At 39.5% G+C, this 18,415-nt stretch overlaps 1 protein-coding gene across 1 annotated transcript in view; it reads left to right on the top strand.

Moving 5' to 3' along the window:
- The window catches only part of lins1 (lines homolog 1), a 59,459-nt gene extending 46,466 nt beyond the window's left edge, over nt 1-12,993 (top strand). Inside the window, 1 exon segment of the mRNA XM_034184272.1 lies at nt 11,861-12,993. Within this exon segment, the coding sequence (XP_034040163.1) occupies nt 11,861-12,653 (793 nt within the window). The 3' untranslated portion in view covers nt 12,654-12,993.
- Nucleotides 12,994-18,415: the final 5,422 nt, after the last annotated feature.

Below are 18,415 nucleotides of genomic sequence, written 5' to 3'. Positions count from 1 at the left end.
ATTTGGTCCAGAGTTTAGACACAGCTGACTGTGAACAGCCAACATCTTTTGCAACATTACGTGATGATTTGCCCTCTTTTAAGAGTTTGATAATCCTCTCCTTTGTTTCAATTGACATATCTCGTGTTGGAGCCATGATTCATGTCAGTCCACTTGGTGCAACAGCTCTCCAAGGTGTGATCACTCCTTTTTAGATTCAGACTAACAAGCAGATCTGATTTGATGAAGGTGTTAGTTTTGGGGATGAAAATTTACAGGGTGATTCCATAATTTATTCCTCAGAATTGAGTGAGTCCATATTTTTTTCCCTCTGCTTGGTCTAAAAAAGTAACCGTTACTGACTGCCACAATTTTTTTTTTCTTGATTTCTTATAGTGTTTCTTAAAGCCAGAAAGTTGCCATTTGAAATGACTTTAGTTTTGTGTCATGTCTGTGATCTGCTTTTTTCTACAAAATTAACAACTGAATGAGCATCCTCCGAGGCTGATGATTCCATAATTTTTGCCAGGGGTTGTATTGTGACCCCAACGCGAATAAACTAAACCGAGATTTATAGATAGAGCAACACCCCTGCCTTGCTTCGCATCACGAGGGATGTGACTAAATGTGTACGCCGGTGGGCAGGCCTCATTTAAAGGGAGGACAGCTGTAGGTTTGATCCAGGTTTTACATAACCCAGTTATATCTAAGTGATAATCCATAATTTGATCATTAATCAGCAATGTTTTTGATGACAGTGATCTTATGTTAATGAGACCCAAGCTAAGGACCTTAGTGGAGCTGACAGTTGGACTATTTGGCTTTAGGCATCTTATATATGCTACTCTGGTTCCAGAGTAGCATACAGTGGAGGAAATAAGTATTTGATCCACTGTCAGTTTTGCAGGTTTTCCCACCTACAAATTGGTCTGTAATTTTTATCATATGTACACTTCAACTGTGAGAGACAGAATAAAAAAATCCAGAAAATCACATTGTATGTTTTTTAAAAAATAATTAATTTGCATTTTATTGCATGAAATAGGTATTTGCCCCTAGAAAACGGACCTTTAACAATTGGTACAGAAACATTTGTCTGCCATTACAGAGGCTACACGTTTCCTGTAGTTCTTGGCCAAGTTTTCACACTCTGCAACAGGGATTTTGTTCCACTCTTCCTACAGATCTTCTCCAGATCTTTCAGGTTTGGAGTTTCAGCTTCCTCCAAAGATTTTCTATTGGGTACAGGTCTGGAGACTGGCCAGGCCACTCCAGGACCTTGAAATGCTTCTTATGGAGCCTCTCCTTAGTTGCCATGGCTGTGTTTGGGGTCATTGTCATGCTGGAAGACCCAGCCACAACCTATCTGCAATGCTTTTAAATTCAGATAAAACTGAAGTTATTGTACTTGGCCCCACAAATCTTAGAAACATGGTGTCTAACCAGATCCTTACTCTGGATGGCATTACCCTGACCTCTAGTAATACTGTGAGAAATCTTGGAGTCATTTTTGATCAGGATATGTCCTTCAATGTGCATATTAAGCAAGTATGTAGGACTGCTTTTTTGCATTTGCGCAATATCTCTAAAATTAGAAAGGTCTTGTCTGAGTGATGCTGAAAAACTAATTCATGCATTTATTTCCTCTAGGCTGGACTATTGTAATTCATTATTATCAGGTTGTCCTAAACGTTCCCTGAAAAGCCTTCAGTTAATTCAAAATGCTGCAGCTAGAGTACTGACAGGGACTAGAAGGAGAAAGCATATCTCACCCATATTGGCCTCTCTTCATTGGCTTCCTGTTCTTCTTACTTATAAGGTTTTGAATAATCAGGTCCCATCTTATCTTAGGGACCTCATAGTACCATATCACCCCAATAGAGCGCTTCGCTCTCAGACTGCAGGCTTACTTGTAGTTCCTAGGGTTTGTAAGAGTAGAGTGGGAGGCAAAGCCTTCAGCTTTCAGGCTTCTCTCCTGTGGAACCAACTCCTAATTCAGATCAGGGAGACAGACACCCTCTCTACTTTTAAGATTAGGCTTAAAACTCTCCTTTTTGTTAAAGCTTATAGTTAGGGCTGAATCAGGTGACCCTGAACCATCCTTAGTTATGCTGCTATAGACTTAGACTGCTGGGGAGTTCCCATGATGCCTGAGTGTTTCTTCTCTTTTTGCTCTGTATGCACCACTCTGCATTTAATCATTAGTGATTGATCTCTGCTCCCCTCCACAGCATGTCTTTTTCCTGGTTCTCTCCCTCAGCCCCAACCAGTCCCAGCAGAAGAGTGCCCCTCCCTGAGCCTGGTTCTGCTGGAGGTTTCTTCCTGTTAAAAGGGAGTTTTTCCTTCCCACTGTTGCCATGTGCTTGCTCACAGGGGGTCGTTTTGACCGTTGGGGTTTTTCCGTAATTATTGTATGGCCTTGCCTTACAATATAAAGCACTTTGGGGCAACTATTTGTTGTGATTTGGCGCTATGTAAATAAAATTAATTTGATTTGATCTTATCTTTGGGACCTCATAGTACCATATCACCCCAATAGAGCGCTTCGCTCTCAGACTGCAGGCTCACTTGTAGTTCCTAGGGTTTTTAAGAGTAGAATGGGAGGAAGAGCCTTCAGCTTTCATGCTCCTCTCCTGTGGAAACCAACTCCCAATTCAGATCAGGGAGACAGACACCCTCTCTACTTTTAAGATTAGGCTTAAAACTTTCCTTTTTGCTAAAGCTTATAGTTAGAGCTGGATCAGGTGACCCTGAACCATCCCTTAGTTATGCTGCTATAGACTTAGACTGCTGGGGGGTTCCCATGATGCACTGAGTGTTTCTTTCTCTTTTTGCTCTGTATGCACCACTCTGCATTTAATCATTATTGATTGATCTCTGCTCTCTTCCACAGCATGTCTTTTTCCTGATTCTCTCCCCTCAGCCCCAACCAGTCCCAGCAGAAGACTGCCCCTCCCTGAGCCTGGTTCTGCTGGAGGTTTCTTCCTGTTAAAAGGGAGTTTTCCTTCCCACTGTCACCAAGTGCTTGCTCACAGGGGGTCGTTTTGACCGTTGGGGGTTTTCTGTAATTATTGTGATGGCTTTTGCCTTACAATATAAAGCACTTTGGGGCAACGATTTGTTGTGATTTGGGCGCTATGTAAATAAAATTAATTTGAAATTGGATTTGAAATTGCTCTTACCTGAGGGAAAGGAGGTTGTTGCCAAAATCTCACAATACTAGGACACCATCCATCCTCCCTCAATACGGTGGCGTCGTCCTGTCCCCTTTGGCAGAAGAGCACCCCCAGAGTATGATGTTTCCACCCCCATGCTTCACGTGTGGATGGTTTTCTTGGGGGTTGTTCCATCCTCTAAACACGGCAAGTGGAGTTGATTCCCAAAAGCTCTGTTTTGGTCTCATCTGACCACATGACCTTCTTCCATGTCTCCTCTGGATCATCCAGATGGTCACTGGTGAACTTCAAATGCGCCTGGACATGTGCTGGCTTGAGCAGGGGGACCTTGCTGCCCTGCAGGATTTTAAACCATGATGGTGTTGTGTGTTACTAATGTAATCTTTGTGACTGTGGTCCCAGCTCTCTTCAGGTCATTGACCAGGTCCTCCTGTGTAGTTCTGAGCTTTCTCAGAATCATCCTTACCCCATGAAGTGACATCTTGCATGGAATCCCAGACCGAGGGAGATTGACAGTCATCTTGTGTTTCTTCCACTTTCTAATAAATAATCATAACAGTTTTTGTCTTTTCACCAAGCTGCTTACCTGTTGTCCTGTAGCCCATCCCAGCATTGTGCAGGTCTACAGTTTTGTCCTTGATGTCCTTAGAGAGCTCTTTGGTCTTGGTCATGGTGGATAGGTTGGGGTGTGATTGATTGTGTGGACAGTTGTCTTTTATACAGGTAACGAGTTCAAACAGGTGCAGTTAATACAGGTAAAGAGTGCAGAATAGGAGGGCTTCTTAAAGAAAAAGTAACAGGTCTGTGAGAGCCAGAATTCTTGCTAGTTGGTAGGAAATCAAATACTTATTTCAGGGGACCAAATACTTATTTCATGCAATAAAATGCAAATTAATTATACAGTGTGATTTTTCTGGAATTTTTTTTTTCAAGATTCTGTCTCACAGTTGAAGTGTACGTATGATTAAAAATTACAGACCTCTCCATTCTTTGTAGGTGGGAAAACCTGCAAAATTAACAGCGAATCAAATACTTATTTCCGCCACTGTACAGTGCTGTGAAAAAGTGTTTGCTTCCTTCACCCTTTACATGTTAGGTTTTAATTAGGACATCAAAAAACAAAACAAAAATTCGGGCGTTGTATATTAGAATTCCTAAGATCATGCTCTTTAAACTCACAATGAAAGCTAATCGCTACATCATGAATTAAAAGAAACAAAACTCTAAAAGCCAAAATGATGGTGTGAATAAGTAAGTGCCCCCTTTAGTATAGCACATGTAAACCATCACTTTTATATACAGTTATCTTTGGACAAGTCAGGGGATGGATACATGAACATTCCCAAGACACTGACTATGTCTGGATACATGAACATTCCCAAGACACTGACTTGGACATTATTAAATAAATTATGAAGAAATACAAACAGTATAGCACTCTATGGTAAATCTGTGTAGAGTAGATAGTTCTGAAAAACTGAGTGACTGTATAAGAAGGTGAAGAGTGAGGAAAGACACCAGGACAACCCTAAAGAAGTTATAGACTTCTGTGGCTGTTATTGAAGAGATTGTGCATAGTGCAAGTTTTGCATTTTGTATCACCACTCCTGCCTTCATAGTGGAGTTGCACAGAGAATAATTTTCTTTCAACAAAACATCAAATCTATGCTTGAATTTCAACTGTGCCTTCTGGCAAATTGTAGCTGAGTGTGTGTTTTTTTTATTTTTTTTTATAGAAACCTTCTCTATACCACTTCATCATGAAGCTGTATAACTGGTGATGCAACATTCAAAACATATTCACACCATCATTTAGGCTTTTAGATTTTTGTTTCTTTTAATTCATGATGTAGTGATTACCTTTCACTGTGAGTTTAAAGAATATGATCTTAGGAATTCTAATATACAAGGCTTGAATTTTTTGTTTTTTTGATGTCCTAATAAAACTCTAACATGTAAAGGGTTAAGGGGGCAAACATTTTTTCACAGCACTGTATATAAGATGCCTGGAAGTAGATTTAGGTTTGAGACATTCCACGCAGGTTGTAGGTAGACACGAAATATTTGATATTACTGGAACAGCCAACGGGCCATCCTTAATTTCAGCGTCATCCAATGCAGTAATGGGTGTTAAGTTTGCAAGTAAGCATATCCCTCTATGATTTTTATGGGCACGTTTGCAGAAACAGGCCACAGTCTCAACTTGACAAATTTCCCTCCCTGCCACATAAACTGCACTATCACCGTGGATTTTCTGCACTATTTCCCTGCTAAGCTAATGGATTCCACAGACACATTTGTCATAAGCCTTGCAGGGTCTCTAATCACTTGCTCCCGTGGCCTGCTGTAAAGTCCTAATGTTACCCTCCCTGTAGAGCTCTATCTATGTTCACAGACAAGATGGCGGGGCCTTCCCCAGTAAGGTGAAGGCCGTCCGGCATCAGCAGGCCATGGCGGCCCAATTGATAAAATTAAATTAATAATTAATAAATTAAATAATTAATAAAAATAATTATCTCAGGTTGGCATATAAGTAACTTTAATTTAAAAATTTTTTTACTTGGGTGGGCCTTTAATCAATTTTGATGAAAAAATCATTTTGGGTGGGTGTTTAAGTAACTTTAATAAAAAAAAAAAAAAAATTTAGGGTGGGTGTTTAACCAACTTAAAAAATAATTTAATTTAGGATGGGCGTTGAATTAATATTAATTTTAATTAAAAAACAATTTAGGGTGGACATGTAAGCAGCTGGATGCCCTGACGCAACTCTACAATACGTACATGGAGAAATGTGGCAGGTGTGGGGTTTGAGGAGTCCGTTTAACCAACTTTAATAAAATAATAATAATAATAATAATAATTTAGGGTGGGCTTTTAATCAACTTTAAATTTATTTATTTTTTATTAACTAAGTTTAAGAAAAAATAATAATTTAGGGTGGGTGTTAAATCAACTTTAATTTTGTTATTACTATTAACCAACCAGTTTAATTTAGGGTGAGCATTTAAGCAATTTCAACAAATGATAATTTCATTTTGGGTGGGCGTTTAATCAATTTTAATAAAAAAAAATGATTTAGGGTGAGTGTTTAACAAACTTCAAAAAATAATTGTGTGTTTAATCGACAATTTACTGTAACACACGCCTCGCGGCTGCAGGTCAGAGGTACACATGCCCTCCTTTGTCCATGGACATCGCTGCTGTGCTGGAAAAAATAAAAACCACACACCATAAAAAAACACTGCAATTCATTGAATCTCTCTTATAGAGTGGACAATTTAACTATGATCCCTCTTTTATTCTGGAGCTGACCCATGATCATAGACATACAGTCATGAAATGACATGAATGACGCAGTGTGCATTTATCATGTCCACATTATCTGGCCCGGCATGTCCAGCCGGCCCCATGTGTATGTAGAGCGAGTGGCGCGTGTGTCCAGCGAGTGGCGTGCTGAAGGAAAGACACTACGTCATGTGGACCAGAGCTTCTTGAACAACTTTAACAAGATTCCCAGTACTTGCAGTGGCCATACAGCCACACAGCATGATGGAACCACCTCCAAATTTTACTGTAGGTAGCAAGTGTTTTTCTTGGAATGATGTGTTGTTTTTTAGCCATGCATACCGCCCCTTGTCATGTCCAAATGACTCGGTTTTAGTTTCATCAGTCTATAGCACATTATTCCAAAATGAAGCTGGCTTGTCCAAATGTGCTTTAGTATACCTCAGGCGACTCTGTTTGTGGCTTCCTCTGCATGACAGCATCATACAGCATCTCTTTGTGCAGAGTGTGCTGTATAGTTGAATGATGCACGGAGACACTATCTGCAGCAAGATTATGTTGTAGGTCTTTGGAGCAGGTCTGCGGGTTGACTATGACTGTTGTCACCATCCTTTGCTTCAATTTATCTGAGATTTTTCTTGGCCTGCCACTTCAGGCCTTAACTAGTACTGTGCCCACGGTCTTCCATTTCCTCACTATGTTCCTCACAATGGAAACTGACAGCTGAAATCTCTGAGATAGCTTTTTGTATCAATCTTTGTTTTCAGGTCATTTGAGAATTGTTTAGAGGATCTCATGTTGCCACTCATGAGAATAGATGCAAAGAGGAGAAACATTTGCAAATGGCTACCTTAAATACACTTTCTCATGATTGGATTCAACTAAGGAGGTCAAGGGTCAATGAGCTTACCAAATCAATTTTGTGTTCCAATAATCAGTGTTAAATGTATTCAAATCAATAAAATTACAAGAGTGTCTAAATTTATGCACCTACTTAATTTGTTTAAATAATTATTGCACACTTTCTGTAAATCCTAGAAACTTCATTTCACTTCTCAAATATCAGTGTGTTCATCTGCTATATGATATATTTAACTAAAATTTCAGATCCAGGCAACCAATGATTTATAAAGGAAATCATGAAAATTATCAGGGGTGCCCAAACTTTTGCATACAACTGCATGCTTGTCTCCAGTGATTTTTAAATGAGCAGGTAGCTCTTAATTTTGCTGTTTGAAGGACCTAAATAACTTCTTAATTTTGCTCTCTGAATGACACCAGGATGATGCATTTCACTTAAAAATACAAATACCGTGGAGTGTTTCTCAACTGTACTCAAAAGTATTGGAACGCTTGGTATTTTTTATTTATTTACATTTGAATTTGTTCATGCCATTTCAGATACAAATAAAGAAGTAAATCTAAAGTTATCTTCCTTAAACTCAAACTGAAAGCACATGTCTACAACTTAAATAAATATATAAATGAATTAAAAATATAAAATACAGCTTCCTGATGAAGTGGTGTAGAGGAGGATTTTCTTCAAAAGAAGACCAAATGTTCAGCTACAATTTGCCAGAAAGTACATCTGAGATACAAGCCTAGATTTGATGTTTTGGTGAAAGAAACTTTTGTATTTCTTCATAACTGATGTAAATAAAGTTCAGAAGATATTGGCTTGGAAATGTTCATGCTTCCATCCCCTGACTTATCTGAAGAAAACTGGCAATAAAACTGATTATTTACAGGTATTATCAAGTTTTAGAGATTTGCTTTCAGTTTGAGTTTGAGGAAGATGATTTTAGAAATTTTTGTTCTTCATATTTTTTGTATTTCTTGGATTTGAAATGGCATAAACAAATTAAAATGTGTGAAATACCAAGTGTTACAATACTTTTGGAAGGCACTGTACTCTAACCTTGATGAGTGCAAAATGAGTGTGATATTATTACTGTTTTAAGAATGTTTAATTTTCACTGTTGCTGCACTTTGTGTGAAATCATAGTCATATAGTATTGATAGGACATTATTGAGATACGGTAATTTGGCCATATTGTACAGCCCTACTGTCAAATGGATGAAAACTTTGAATTAAAAAAAAAATGCCTAAAGGGGGAGTCACGTGACATGGTTGGTAAAGATGGCTGCCTGAGCCGAAGCTCCAACTTGCATCGTTAAACTAATCCTTCAACTAATGCCTAAGAATAAGTATACAAACGTGTCTCATACTTTAAAAAGTTTTTGAAGATATAGGATGTCAAAACAACTTAAAAGTGGAGATATTAAGACGCATTTGCGGCATCAGTTCACACAGCATAATGACAACAACAACAGTTTGGAGGCCCCAGAGGCAGCACATTTCAGCCAGGACATTAACGTCTTCGTTATGCTGCAAAAAATGTCCAGCGATCTAGGTATGAGACAGTATTCTGGAGGAGTGACCTCCTCAAATTATTAGGAAACATAGAAAAGTAATTAAGATGCAGTCCATCAGGATGGGATCAGTCACTTGGACAGTCGATGTTCATGGACCATTAGTTTTTATTTGTTATAAGTGGGAGCGCAGAGTTCAGAGCTTCACATTGTGTTTGGGTAATAGGGTACTTTGAGTGGGAGGGATCTAACAAAGATATGTTTCATAAACACACTTTGTGGTGGATGCTCACTGGTTATTGGTCCTTTTTGTTTTGTCACAGTTAGTAATTATGTTTAAAATCTGTTTATCAGTGCTAAAATGGACAATCTGCGCATATCCACCTGGAATGTAAGTGGCTTGGGACATCCAGGAAGAAGTATTTGATATTCTGAAATTCCAACAAGATGGCATAGTGTTTCTACAAGAAACACACCTCTCTGCTTGTGGAATTGTGGAGAATGTTGAATCCAAAAGGAAGGGTTTACACTTTTTTCTCTGCCGTCCATTCTCCCGTATATACTTTTTTCTTGTCTCTAAAAACCTCCTGCAATTAGTGATTTCCTGTTCTATTCTAAATTCTGACCATGCGCCAGTCAGCTTGGAGAGGATGTCTTTTTGTGACAGGATTCGAATGCCAAGATGGAGATTTAATTCATCCTACTATTCAAATTGGGATTTAAAGAGGTGTTAAGAAATCAAATTAAAGAATACGAGGGTAGGCTGAAAAGTTCTAAGGCTCACTATGATACAGTTAATGCATTAACTGCATCATAGTGAGCCTTAGAACTTTTCAGCCTACCCTCGTATGTCCAGTTAAATGAACCTACAGCACCCTCTGTAGGGATTACCTGGGAGGCGCCAAAGGCGGTATTACGAGGATATATTAATATTCAACATGCCTCCTATAAGAAAAAAAAAACATTGTAAAACAGATTGCGATTGAAGACAAGATCAAGAAATGTGAGGCCAAATTAAGTGGAAGGAAGTGTGGAAGTGTGGGGTGGAAGAAGGTACAACAGTCCATATGTTGTGGTCATGATCTAAGATTAATCAATACTGGATAAAGATTGACAGCTATATTGTCAAAGTCCTAAAAAGAAATTTTTTACTATGCCCCAAGTGATATATATTGGGAGACAGTAAAGTGCTGTCCTGTCTCTTTCAGCCACTACAATCCTGTTTTTGATGTTATATGTTTATTAGAAGAAAAAAATGCAAGTCATTAAAAAAAATGCTTAAAGTGGCAGGGGGTTAAGGGGGCTGTAGTTTGGGGGGTCTGTGGGGTGGAGCCACCCCCCACCCCAGATGCTGAAAGGTTTTAGCCATGCTAATGCTCCCTGAAGCATTTACTCAAAAAAAAAAAAAGTCTGAAGGACCTCAGTGTCATGGTGAGATGCTGAAGAGCTTCGCTCGTTCATGTCCGCGACATATACATACTACCACCATTTGAACTGGGTCACGCTTGGACATTGCTTGAGCTCCGTCGCCAACCTGTTCCACAGCTTCAGTCCACATATTGATATACAACACTTTATTAATGTTGTGCAAACCCGTAAGTGTGTTAGTTTGTACTCCCTCCTCAGATTATAATCCCCATCTCTGTTTAAAAAAAAAAAAAAAAAAGAATATTCCCAGGAAGTAGATCATTATTTGTACTGTTTGTAGGTAAACCAGGTGATTTTAAGAATAGTGAAGTTGTATGTTCCTTGTAATTGGCATTATGAATTAACCTCATGGCTCTTTTTTGTAGTATCGATAAAGTATAATGTACATTTATAAGTACTGCCCCAAACGTCTGCACAGTAATTTAAATATGGTAAAATCAGTGAACAGTAGAGAATGAGGAGTGAATTGTAGTCCAGAATATGTTTGACCTTACCGAGTACTGAAATACTTCTTGACAGATTTTGTATGTTTTGAATGAAGTTTCCAGTTTATTTTATCATCTATTACTGCACCAAGAAACTTAGTGTCATGAAGTCTTTCTATATCCACACCATCTATTTGTACCTGCACTTGAGTCTCCTTATTACAGTTGCTAAATAACATGATTCTAGTTTTACTTAAGTTTAATGATGATTTGTTCCAATCGAACCACCTCTTTAATTTGCACATTTCTGCAATGATTGTCACCAGTAGTTCCTTGAAATTCCCAGAGAACAAAAAAATACTTATCAACAACCAATACTTGTTTTAATGTTTTTGATACCTTAAAAATATCATTTCTATAAAGAATGACCCAGTACAGTTCAGTAGTGTTTCATTTACAGTTTGTGTAATTTAATTTAAGGTGAGTGTTTAAGCAGCTTTAAATACAAATAATAGTTTACCTTAGGATGGGCATTTAAGTAACTTTAATTTAAAAAATTAATTTAGGATGGGCGTTTAACCAACTGTAATTTAAAAAAGTAATTTAGGGTGGGTGTTTAAGTAACTTTAATTAAAAAAAATCCATTGAGTTGTTCCTAGAATTTTGCGTCCAAAAAGTGCACTAGAATGCATTTGAGCATGCAGATTTAAATTCTTCAACAAACAGTTAAGGGTTGTTTTTTCCTTAGACCTCACTTTCCTCACTGAAATAGGAAACCGGTAACATCAAGGATTACAATTTATACGTATGAGAGTTTCTTTAAATTTGAAAATTCACCACAGATTACTTTGTCCATTTAGAGAATTCCAGTTAATGTGAGCAGCACAGTACTTATGCGTCATGTGTGGAATTACAGTAGGTGCACCATGACACGCATTGATTTGCAAAGCTAGTGTTTCTTCCTAACCCTAATATTTAAGAAAAAAAATTAATTTGATTCATTTTTAGTTTTGTCATATGGCGGAGGCGGAGTTGGAAGTTTGTTTAAAAGCTGATGACCACTGAGGGGCAGTAAAGTCATTGGGTTCACTTTGATCAGGCTGTCATGGTGTCTATGTTTCCATTCCATACTCTCAGTCCTAAGGGGGACTGGGAACTGGGAAAGCTTACTGGGAACTGTTTGTATCTCTGCAGGCTCGCCTCTGGGATTCATGAAGGTCCTGAGTTGAAGGAAACCTGTGCTTCAGGGTGCAACCCTCACTGCCACTTCCTGCTTCTGATCCAGAACATTTCATATGACCACAGCATCCTCCTCGACTTTCTCATCTCCACAGAAACCTGTTTTCTGGAATACTTCATCCGATACCTCAAGTACCTGACAGGTGATTGGCAGGGTTTAACTTTGTCTTGTCACAGGCTTGGTGAGTCTTGGCAGCAGGGTGGACGTATCTCACCACATGTGCATGAACACAGAAGCAGTTGTAGTCCAGATGTAGTTGAGTCCAGCTCCAGTGCTGAGATGTCGGTGTGTCTACCACCAGAAGAAGTGGCCTGTGGGTTCCGCTTGGTCGACTACGACAGTTCAGATGACTCTGGTCCAGAGAGCATGGTGATTTCAAAGGATGATCAAAAAACAAGGGAACCAGCAGCATTTATATTTGAGAGAAGAGGATATGATGACATTGATGAGAAGGTGAAGACAGCAGGACCAGATTATGAGACGTTATCAGTGGTCGAACCTGGTCGACCAGTTGGGACATTACCGCTGGCAGTGACAGGTGGCCAAAAGTCCTGTTCCGAGACTGTGCCGGGTTTAAGACAGGTTCTTCGTCCGGCCAATGAAACGTGGATCAGAGCGATGAGGTGCCTCTCGGAGCTCAGGAGGATTATCACTCGGCTGCAGGCAAAGAAACTCTTCCCATACAACCCCACTTCTCTTTTAAAACTCTTAACACAGGTTGAGACACTTAACTGTCCCCCACACTGACCCTGCCGCGGTTAAGTGTGTGACAACGCATGGTCCTGATCTGAGAGAGGGCACTGTAGGTCAGAACCACAGAGCAGCGTTTGTGTCTTTGGTGCTTGTTTTAATGAGGAACTGAAGAGATCCAATGTTCAGAACCTGCAGGCTGTGGTTTTGTCAATGTGTTCATCTCGGTGTGATGAGTGTCGAAGGTCAATTAATGAAGTTTAACATTTGTTGCTGTCCCTTAAACTGATCAGGACTTTTGACAGCGCTCAAATATTATTTTGTAATGTTTCTCAGTTTGTGTCTGTTCCTTATGAAAGCCACATATGAAAAATACAGATTTTTATAATATCACCAAGTGTTTGGTGAAAATAAATCATGGCCATCATTATAACTCCATGTGTTAAGTATTACTACTCTGTTGCTTACAGATTTCCGAACAAATAGCGGCCATGTGTTAGTTGGTGGGTCTTATTCACACTGCCATCCAGTAGGTGGCAGTGTTCTATGCATCTTGTTATTTTGCTATTTGTTGCGCTGAGTCACACTTAACAGAATTTTTAGTTTTGCTAATGCCTTTTTTTTACAAATAAAAAAATTACATATTTGCAAATACACATTTATTTGTAAAAAACAACACACGTTACAGTAACTTGTGTGTTGGTTTTTACAAATAAATAAACCAACCAACCAGTGATGGAGTCTCATTTTCCCACAATGCCTTTTGGCATCTGTGTGTGTGTGTTAAAGCTCAAACCTTCAGAATTAGCGCATTACTTTAAAACTAAAACATACGTGTGATACTTTCACTTTGTACAACCCCAATTCCACTGAAGTTGGGACATTGTGTAAAATGTAAATTAAAGCAATACAATGATTTGCAAATCCTCTTCAACCAATATTCAATTGAATACACGACAAACTCAACATATTTAATGTTCAAACTGATAAACTTTATTGTTTTTGTGCAAATATTTGCTCATTTTGAAATGGATGTCTGCAACACATTTCAAAAAGTTGGGACAGGGCAAAAAAGACTGGGAAAATTGATGAATGCTCAAAGAACACCTGTTTAGAAACAGGTGAGTGTCATGATTGGGTATAAAAGGAGCATCCCCAAAAGGCTCAGCTGTTCACAAGCAAAGATGGGGCGAGGATCACCACTTTGTGAACAACTGTGTGAAAAATAGTCCAGCAGTTTAAGAACAATGTTTCTCAACATTCAATTGCAAGGAATTTAGGGTTTCCATCATCTACAGTCCATAATATAATCAGAAGATTCAGAGAATCTGGAGAACTTTCTACATGTAAGCGGCAAGGCCGAAAATGAACTTTGAATGCCCATGACCTTCGATCCCTCAGGCGGCACTGCATTAATAACTGACATTATTGTGTGAAGGGTCTTACCATGCGTGATCAGGAACACTTCAGAAAACCATTGTCAGTTAACAAAGTTCATCGCAACATCTACAAGTGCAAGTTAAAACTCTGCCATGCAAAGTGAAAGCCATACATCAACAACATCCAGAAACGCCGCTGCTTTCTATGGGCCCGAACTCATTTGAAATGGACAGACGCAAAGTGGAAAAGTGTGCTGTGTTTTGATGAGTCCATGTTTCAAATTGTTTTTGGAAATCATGGACGTCGTGTCCTACGGACAAAAGAGGAAAAAGATCATCCAGATTGTTACTAGCTCAAAGTTCAAAAGCCAACATCTGTGATGGTATGGGGGTGTGTTAGTGCCCATGGCATGGGCAACTTACACATCTGTGATGGCACAGCCCCTGAAAGGTACATCCAGGTGTTATTTTTACCTAGTTCTTTTATGCAAGATTCTGCCCCTTACCAAAAACCAAACCATTTTATTCCTCATTTTCACTTTACTAAAGGTCATGTTAAAAACCAGGCCTGGGACCCTCACAGACAGTAAGTATCCATCCAAAATGAGTCATACAACACTTTTTACACCTTGTGGGTGTTAACAATGGGTGGGGTTAAGTCTCACATTTCTGATGTTACTGGCTCTCACCGATTCGGGGAGATCTCCCTGTGTCTGAAACTTGGACGCATGATGAAGTAAAACTTAACTTATATTTCTCAGAACTTCCAAACAAATAACGCAAATACTTGATAGCAAACGTAAAATAAAGAATTACCACAGATGTTATCTAACACAGGTTTTGGAGCAACACGTGCTGCCATACAAGCTATCTATTTTTCGCTTATTTTTTGCTTATTTCAGCAAGACAATGCCAAGCCACACTCTGTTACGACAGCGTGGCTTCATAGTAAAAGAGTGCGGGTACTAGACTGGCCTGTGTGCAGTCCCAACCTGTCGCCCATTGAAAATGTGTGGCGCATTATGAAATATGACATCGGAGACCCCGGACTGTTGAACAAATGAAGTCATACATCAAGCAAGAATGGGAAAGTATTCCACCTACAAAGCTTCATCAATTATTGTCCTCAGTTCCCAAATGCTTGAGTGTTGTTAGAAGGAAAGGTGATGTAACACAGTGGTAAACATACCACTGTCCCAGCTTTCTTGAAATGTGTTGCAGGCATCCATCTCAAAATGAGCAAATATTTGCACAAAAACAATAAAGTTTATCAGTTTGAACATTAAATATCTTGTCTTTGTGGTGTATTCAATTGAATCTAGGTTGAAGAGGATTTGCAAATCGTATTCTGTTTTTATTTACATTTTACACAATGTCCCAACTTCATTGGAATTGTGGTTGTACTAACGTGTAGTAAAAGAACCTGTCCAGATGACCTTCAATTCACACCTCCGAAGAAACTTCTGTCACATCCCGAGAGAGGCTGGGGACATGGATGCCAGCTGCTTTGAGTTCTGTCCAGATTGTTGTCGGTGCTTGTCATGATGGCAACCCATGAACACGCTCGTGGACGCCACTGGTAAGGGAAGCTGCCATGCTGAAGAAGGTGGCCATTCATGTCTGATTGGCACAGGGGTCTTCAGAATCAGTGGACATGTCCTGGCAAGTCAGAAGGACTGCGGCCTCAGTGGTGGCTGATGCAAAATCTTTGGTGTGGGAGGAGTCTGGAGAGATGATGGAGAATAACTTTCGGTCAGCCTCATAGTGGTTCTGGCAAACCGTCAGGCACCTCAGGAAAGGGAGGCAGTTCTTAACCCAGGCTGTGTCCAGCAGGGGAGGAGTGATGCTAACCTGGACTGAGAATATGATCAGGCGGTGCAAAAAACACTGAGGATCTCCTTCACCCTGCTGACATGCCCTCAGTTGAGGAGGCAGGAATGGAAGACTCGGGCAGATCTGGTGCCATCACCTTAGCGGAAGCCACAGAGGTAGTAAAAAAAATGCCTCGGTGGCAAGTCGCAGTGGACCAGCGTTTTGCCTTGAAAGGATATTAGATGGGTCTTGGGAGTATGATCAACCTGTCTGCATGTGTTTTGTGGACGTGGAAAAGGCATATGACTGGGTCTCTTGAGGTATCCTTTGGGGGTGCAGCAGGAGTGTGAGGTACCAGAACTACTGCAGTGTGCGATCCAGTCTCTATACAACCAAAGTAAGAGCTCTGGCCACATTCCCGGCATCATATCGGACCTGTTCCCAGTGGGTGTTGGACTCTGCCAGGACTTCCCCTTGTCACCAATCCTGTTTGTGATGTTCATGGAGGGGATTTCGAGGCATGGTCAGGGACTGGATGGTGTCCAGTTTGGTGACCTCAGAGTTGCTTTTTGCAGATGATTTGGTTGTCTTCATTAGGCGGTGACCTCTGATGCACACTGAGCAGGTTTGAGGCCGAGTGTGAAGTGACTGGGATGAGACCAAAATCTGAGACTATGGTCCTGTGTCAGAAAACTGGATTTTCCCTTCTGGGTTAGGGGAGAATTACTACTTCTACTTTAAGTATATTGGGGTCTTGTTCACAATTGGAGGTCATGTAACACAGGGCAAAAATATGCTTAGTAAGGACTGTTTATTATTTTCCCACAGTCTCCTAGCCCTTGAACGCATCACCATCATGTGACTCGAGTCACAGGGTAGTGTTCAGCCAACCAGATTGTATGGAGTGATCAGTGGTGGGCACAGTTCCGATAATCTGATAACCAATAATTATCGGAAATGTTTTCATGATCGGATTATCTTTTTTAAAAAACATTATCGGGCTAATTATCTTGCGATAAATTTTTGTCTGCTAACATTATGCTAACAATAACTTGGTAAATAAAGCTGAACAGCTCCAAATATTTATAAAACTTAAAATCACTTGAGCACCTATCTGTTAAATGTTTCATAGCTGATGTGTAGTTCTACCCTCTGCAAAACAGAGAAGAGCTGCTTTAAGAAGAAACCACTCTATCCTCTGCAGGCAGAGGAGAACTGCCCCCCCCCCCCCCCCAAAAAAACTAATTTCTTTTAACCCCATACTGATACGCAGGCAGTATCACCCAAGTCGTCCAGAGGCATACATTTTTATTTTATGGTTCAACTTTTAACCAAACTAATTTCAGACAAGTTACTTATATTGTCATGTCTGAACATTTATGAAGTGAAAATATCAGATATATGTTTTAGTTTTAAAGTAATGCGCTAATTTTTAAGGTTTTAGTGTGGATATATGCTGTGCCCAACAGTGCATTATGGGTAGGATAGGGTAATCTCAGTACGTTCACGACATGAGAAATGCATTTGAAACACTCTGATCAGGCTCTACGGACAACAGCATTAAACTCTAGTACCTTAAATTCTCGTGAATATATTCTCTGGGTTTATAGACATTATTGTGTCTGCATTTATTAAATTCCACGCATCTTAAATGTAGCAGACACAGAATATCTGGAATTTTGTTTTGGCAAGTTTTCAAGGTCTCTACTGCCATCTACTGGCCAGTAGTGTTCATTTGCTCTATTGACATATCCCATAATCCCTTGCGTGCCAGAGAGTCACTGCAGTCAAACATATAGAAAATCAACACGATGACAGTTGTAAATTAATATTATACTACAAAAATGTATTTTTTTATGCTTTTCGGCACGTTAATAAGAGACTGTTATGTTTAATCTGGAATTTAATAAACGCAAACCGAATTTCAGACATATTATATATATTACTCTCGAACAAAGAGGAAAAACAGTGTTGTAAAGAGCAATAATCAAGACGTTAAAGAGCAAACTTCACTTACCCCCAGAACGATATGATCAGGAAGTGAGCGTAGCTCACAGCAGCTCCCATTGAAAATAACGGAGAGACAACCTGTGATTCTAGCATGTTGACATAAAATAAATGCAATAACAACATCTAAAAACCCAGAGAATATATTCACGAGAGTTTTAGGAACAATATAAAAATAGTTTTATGTTGCGATGTTAATGGTGTTGTCTGGGTGCAGCGGTTAAAGTGCAGCGTGATCAGAGCATCTCAGTGCAGTTCTCAGTGTTACTGCGATCTCGCAGCGCGACAAGCCAACATTTATGTGTCGAGACAATATTGAGTGCACTTTTTACAATATAATAATACATGCGCACAATATAATAAAATGAGCGCACATTCTCTCCACATGCAAAACATTTTCCGATGACACTTCCAGGGCTCCGTAAAAATGCCTGTTTTTACAAATAAAAAAATTGAATATTTTACAAAAGCACATTTATCTGTAAACACCAACACACGACACACGTCACATTAACGTGTTGGTTTACATAATGAATGACTCAATCAATCAATCAACTTTTTTCTTATATAGCGCCAAATCACAACAAACAGTTGCCCCAAGGCGCTCCACATTGTAAGGCA

The sequence above is a fragment of the Thalassophryne amazonica genome, chromosome 2 (assembly GCF_902500255.1).
Source record: "Thalassophryne amazonica chromosome 2, fThaAma1.1, whole genome shotgun sequence".
In the NCBI taxonomy this organism is placed as follows: Eukaryota; Metazoa; Chordata; class Actinopteri; order Batrachoidiformes; family Batrachoididae; genus Thalassophryne; species Thalassophryne amazonica.
Note: the sequence above shows the minus strand (reverse complement) of the source record. Positions and strands in the feature narration are given on the sequence as shown.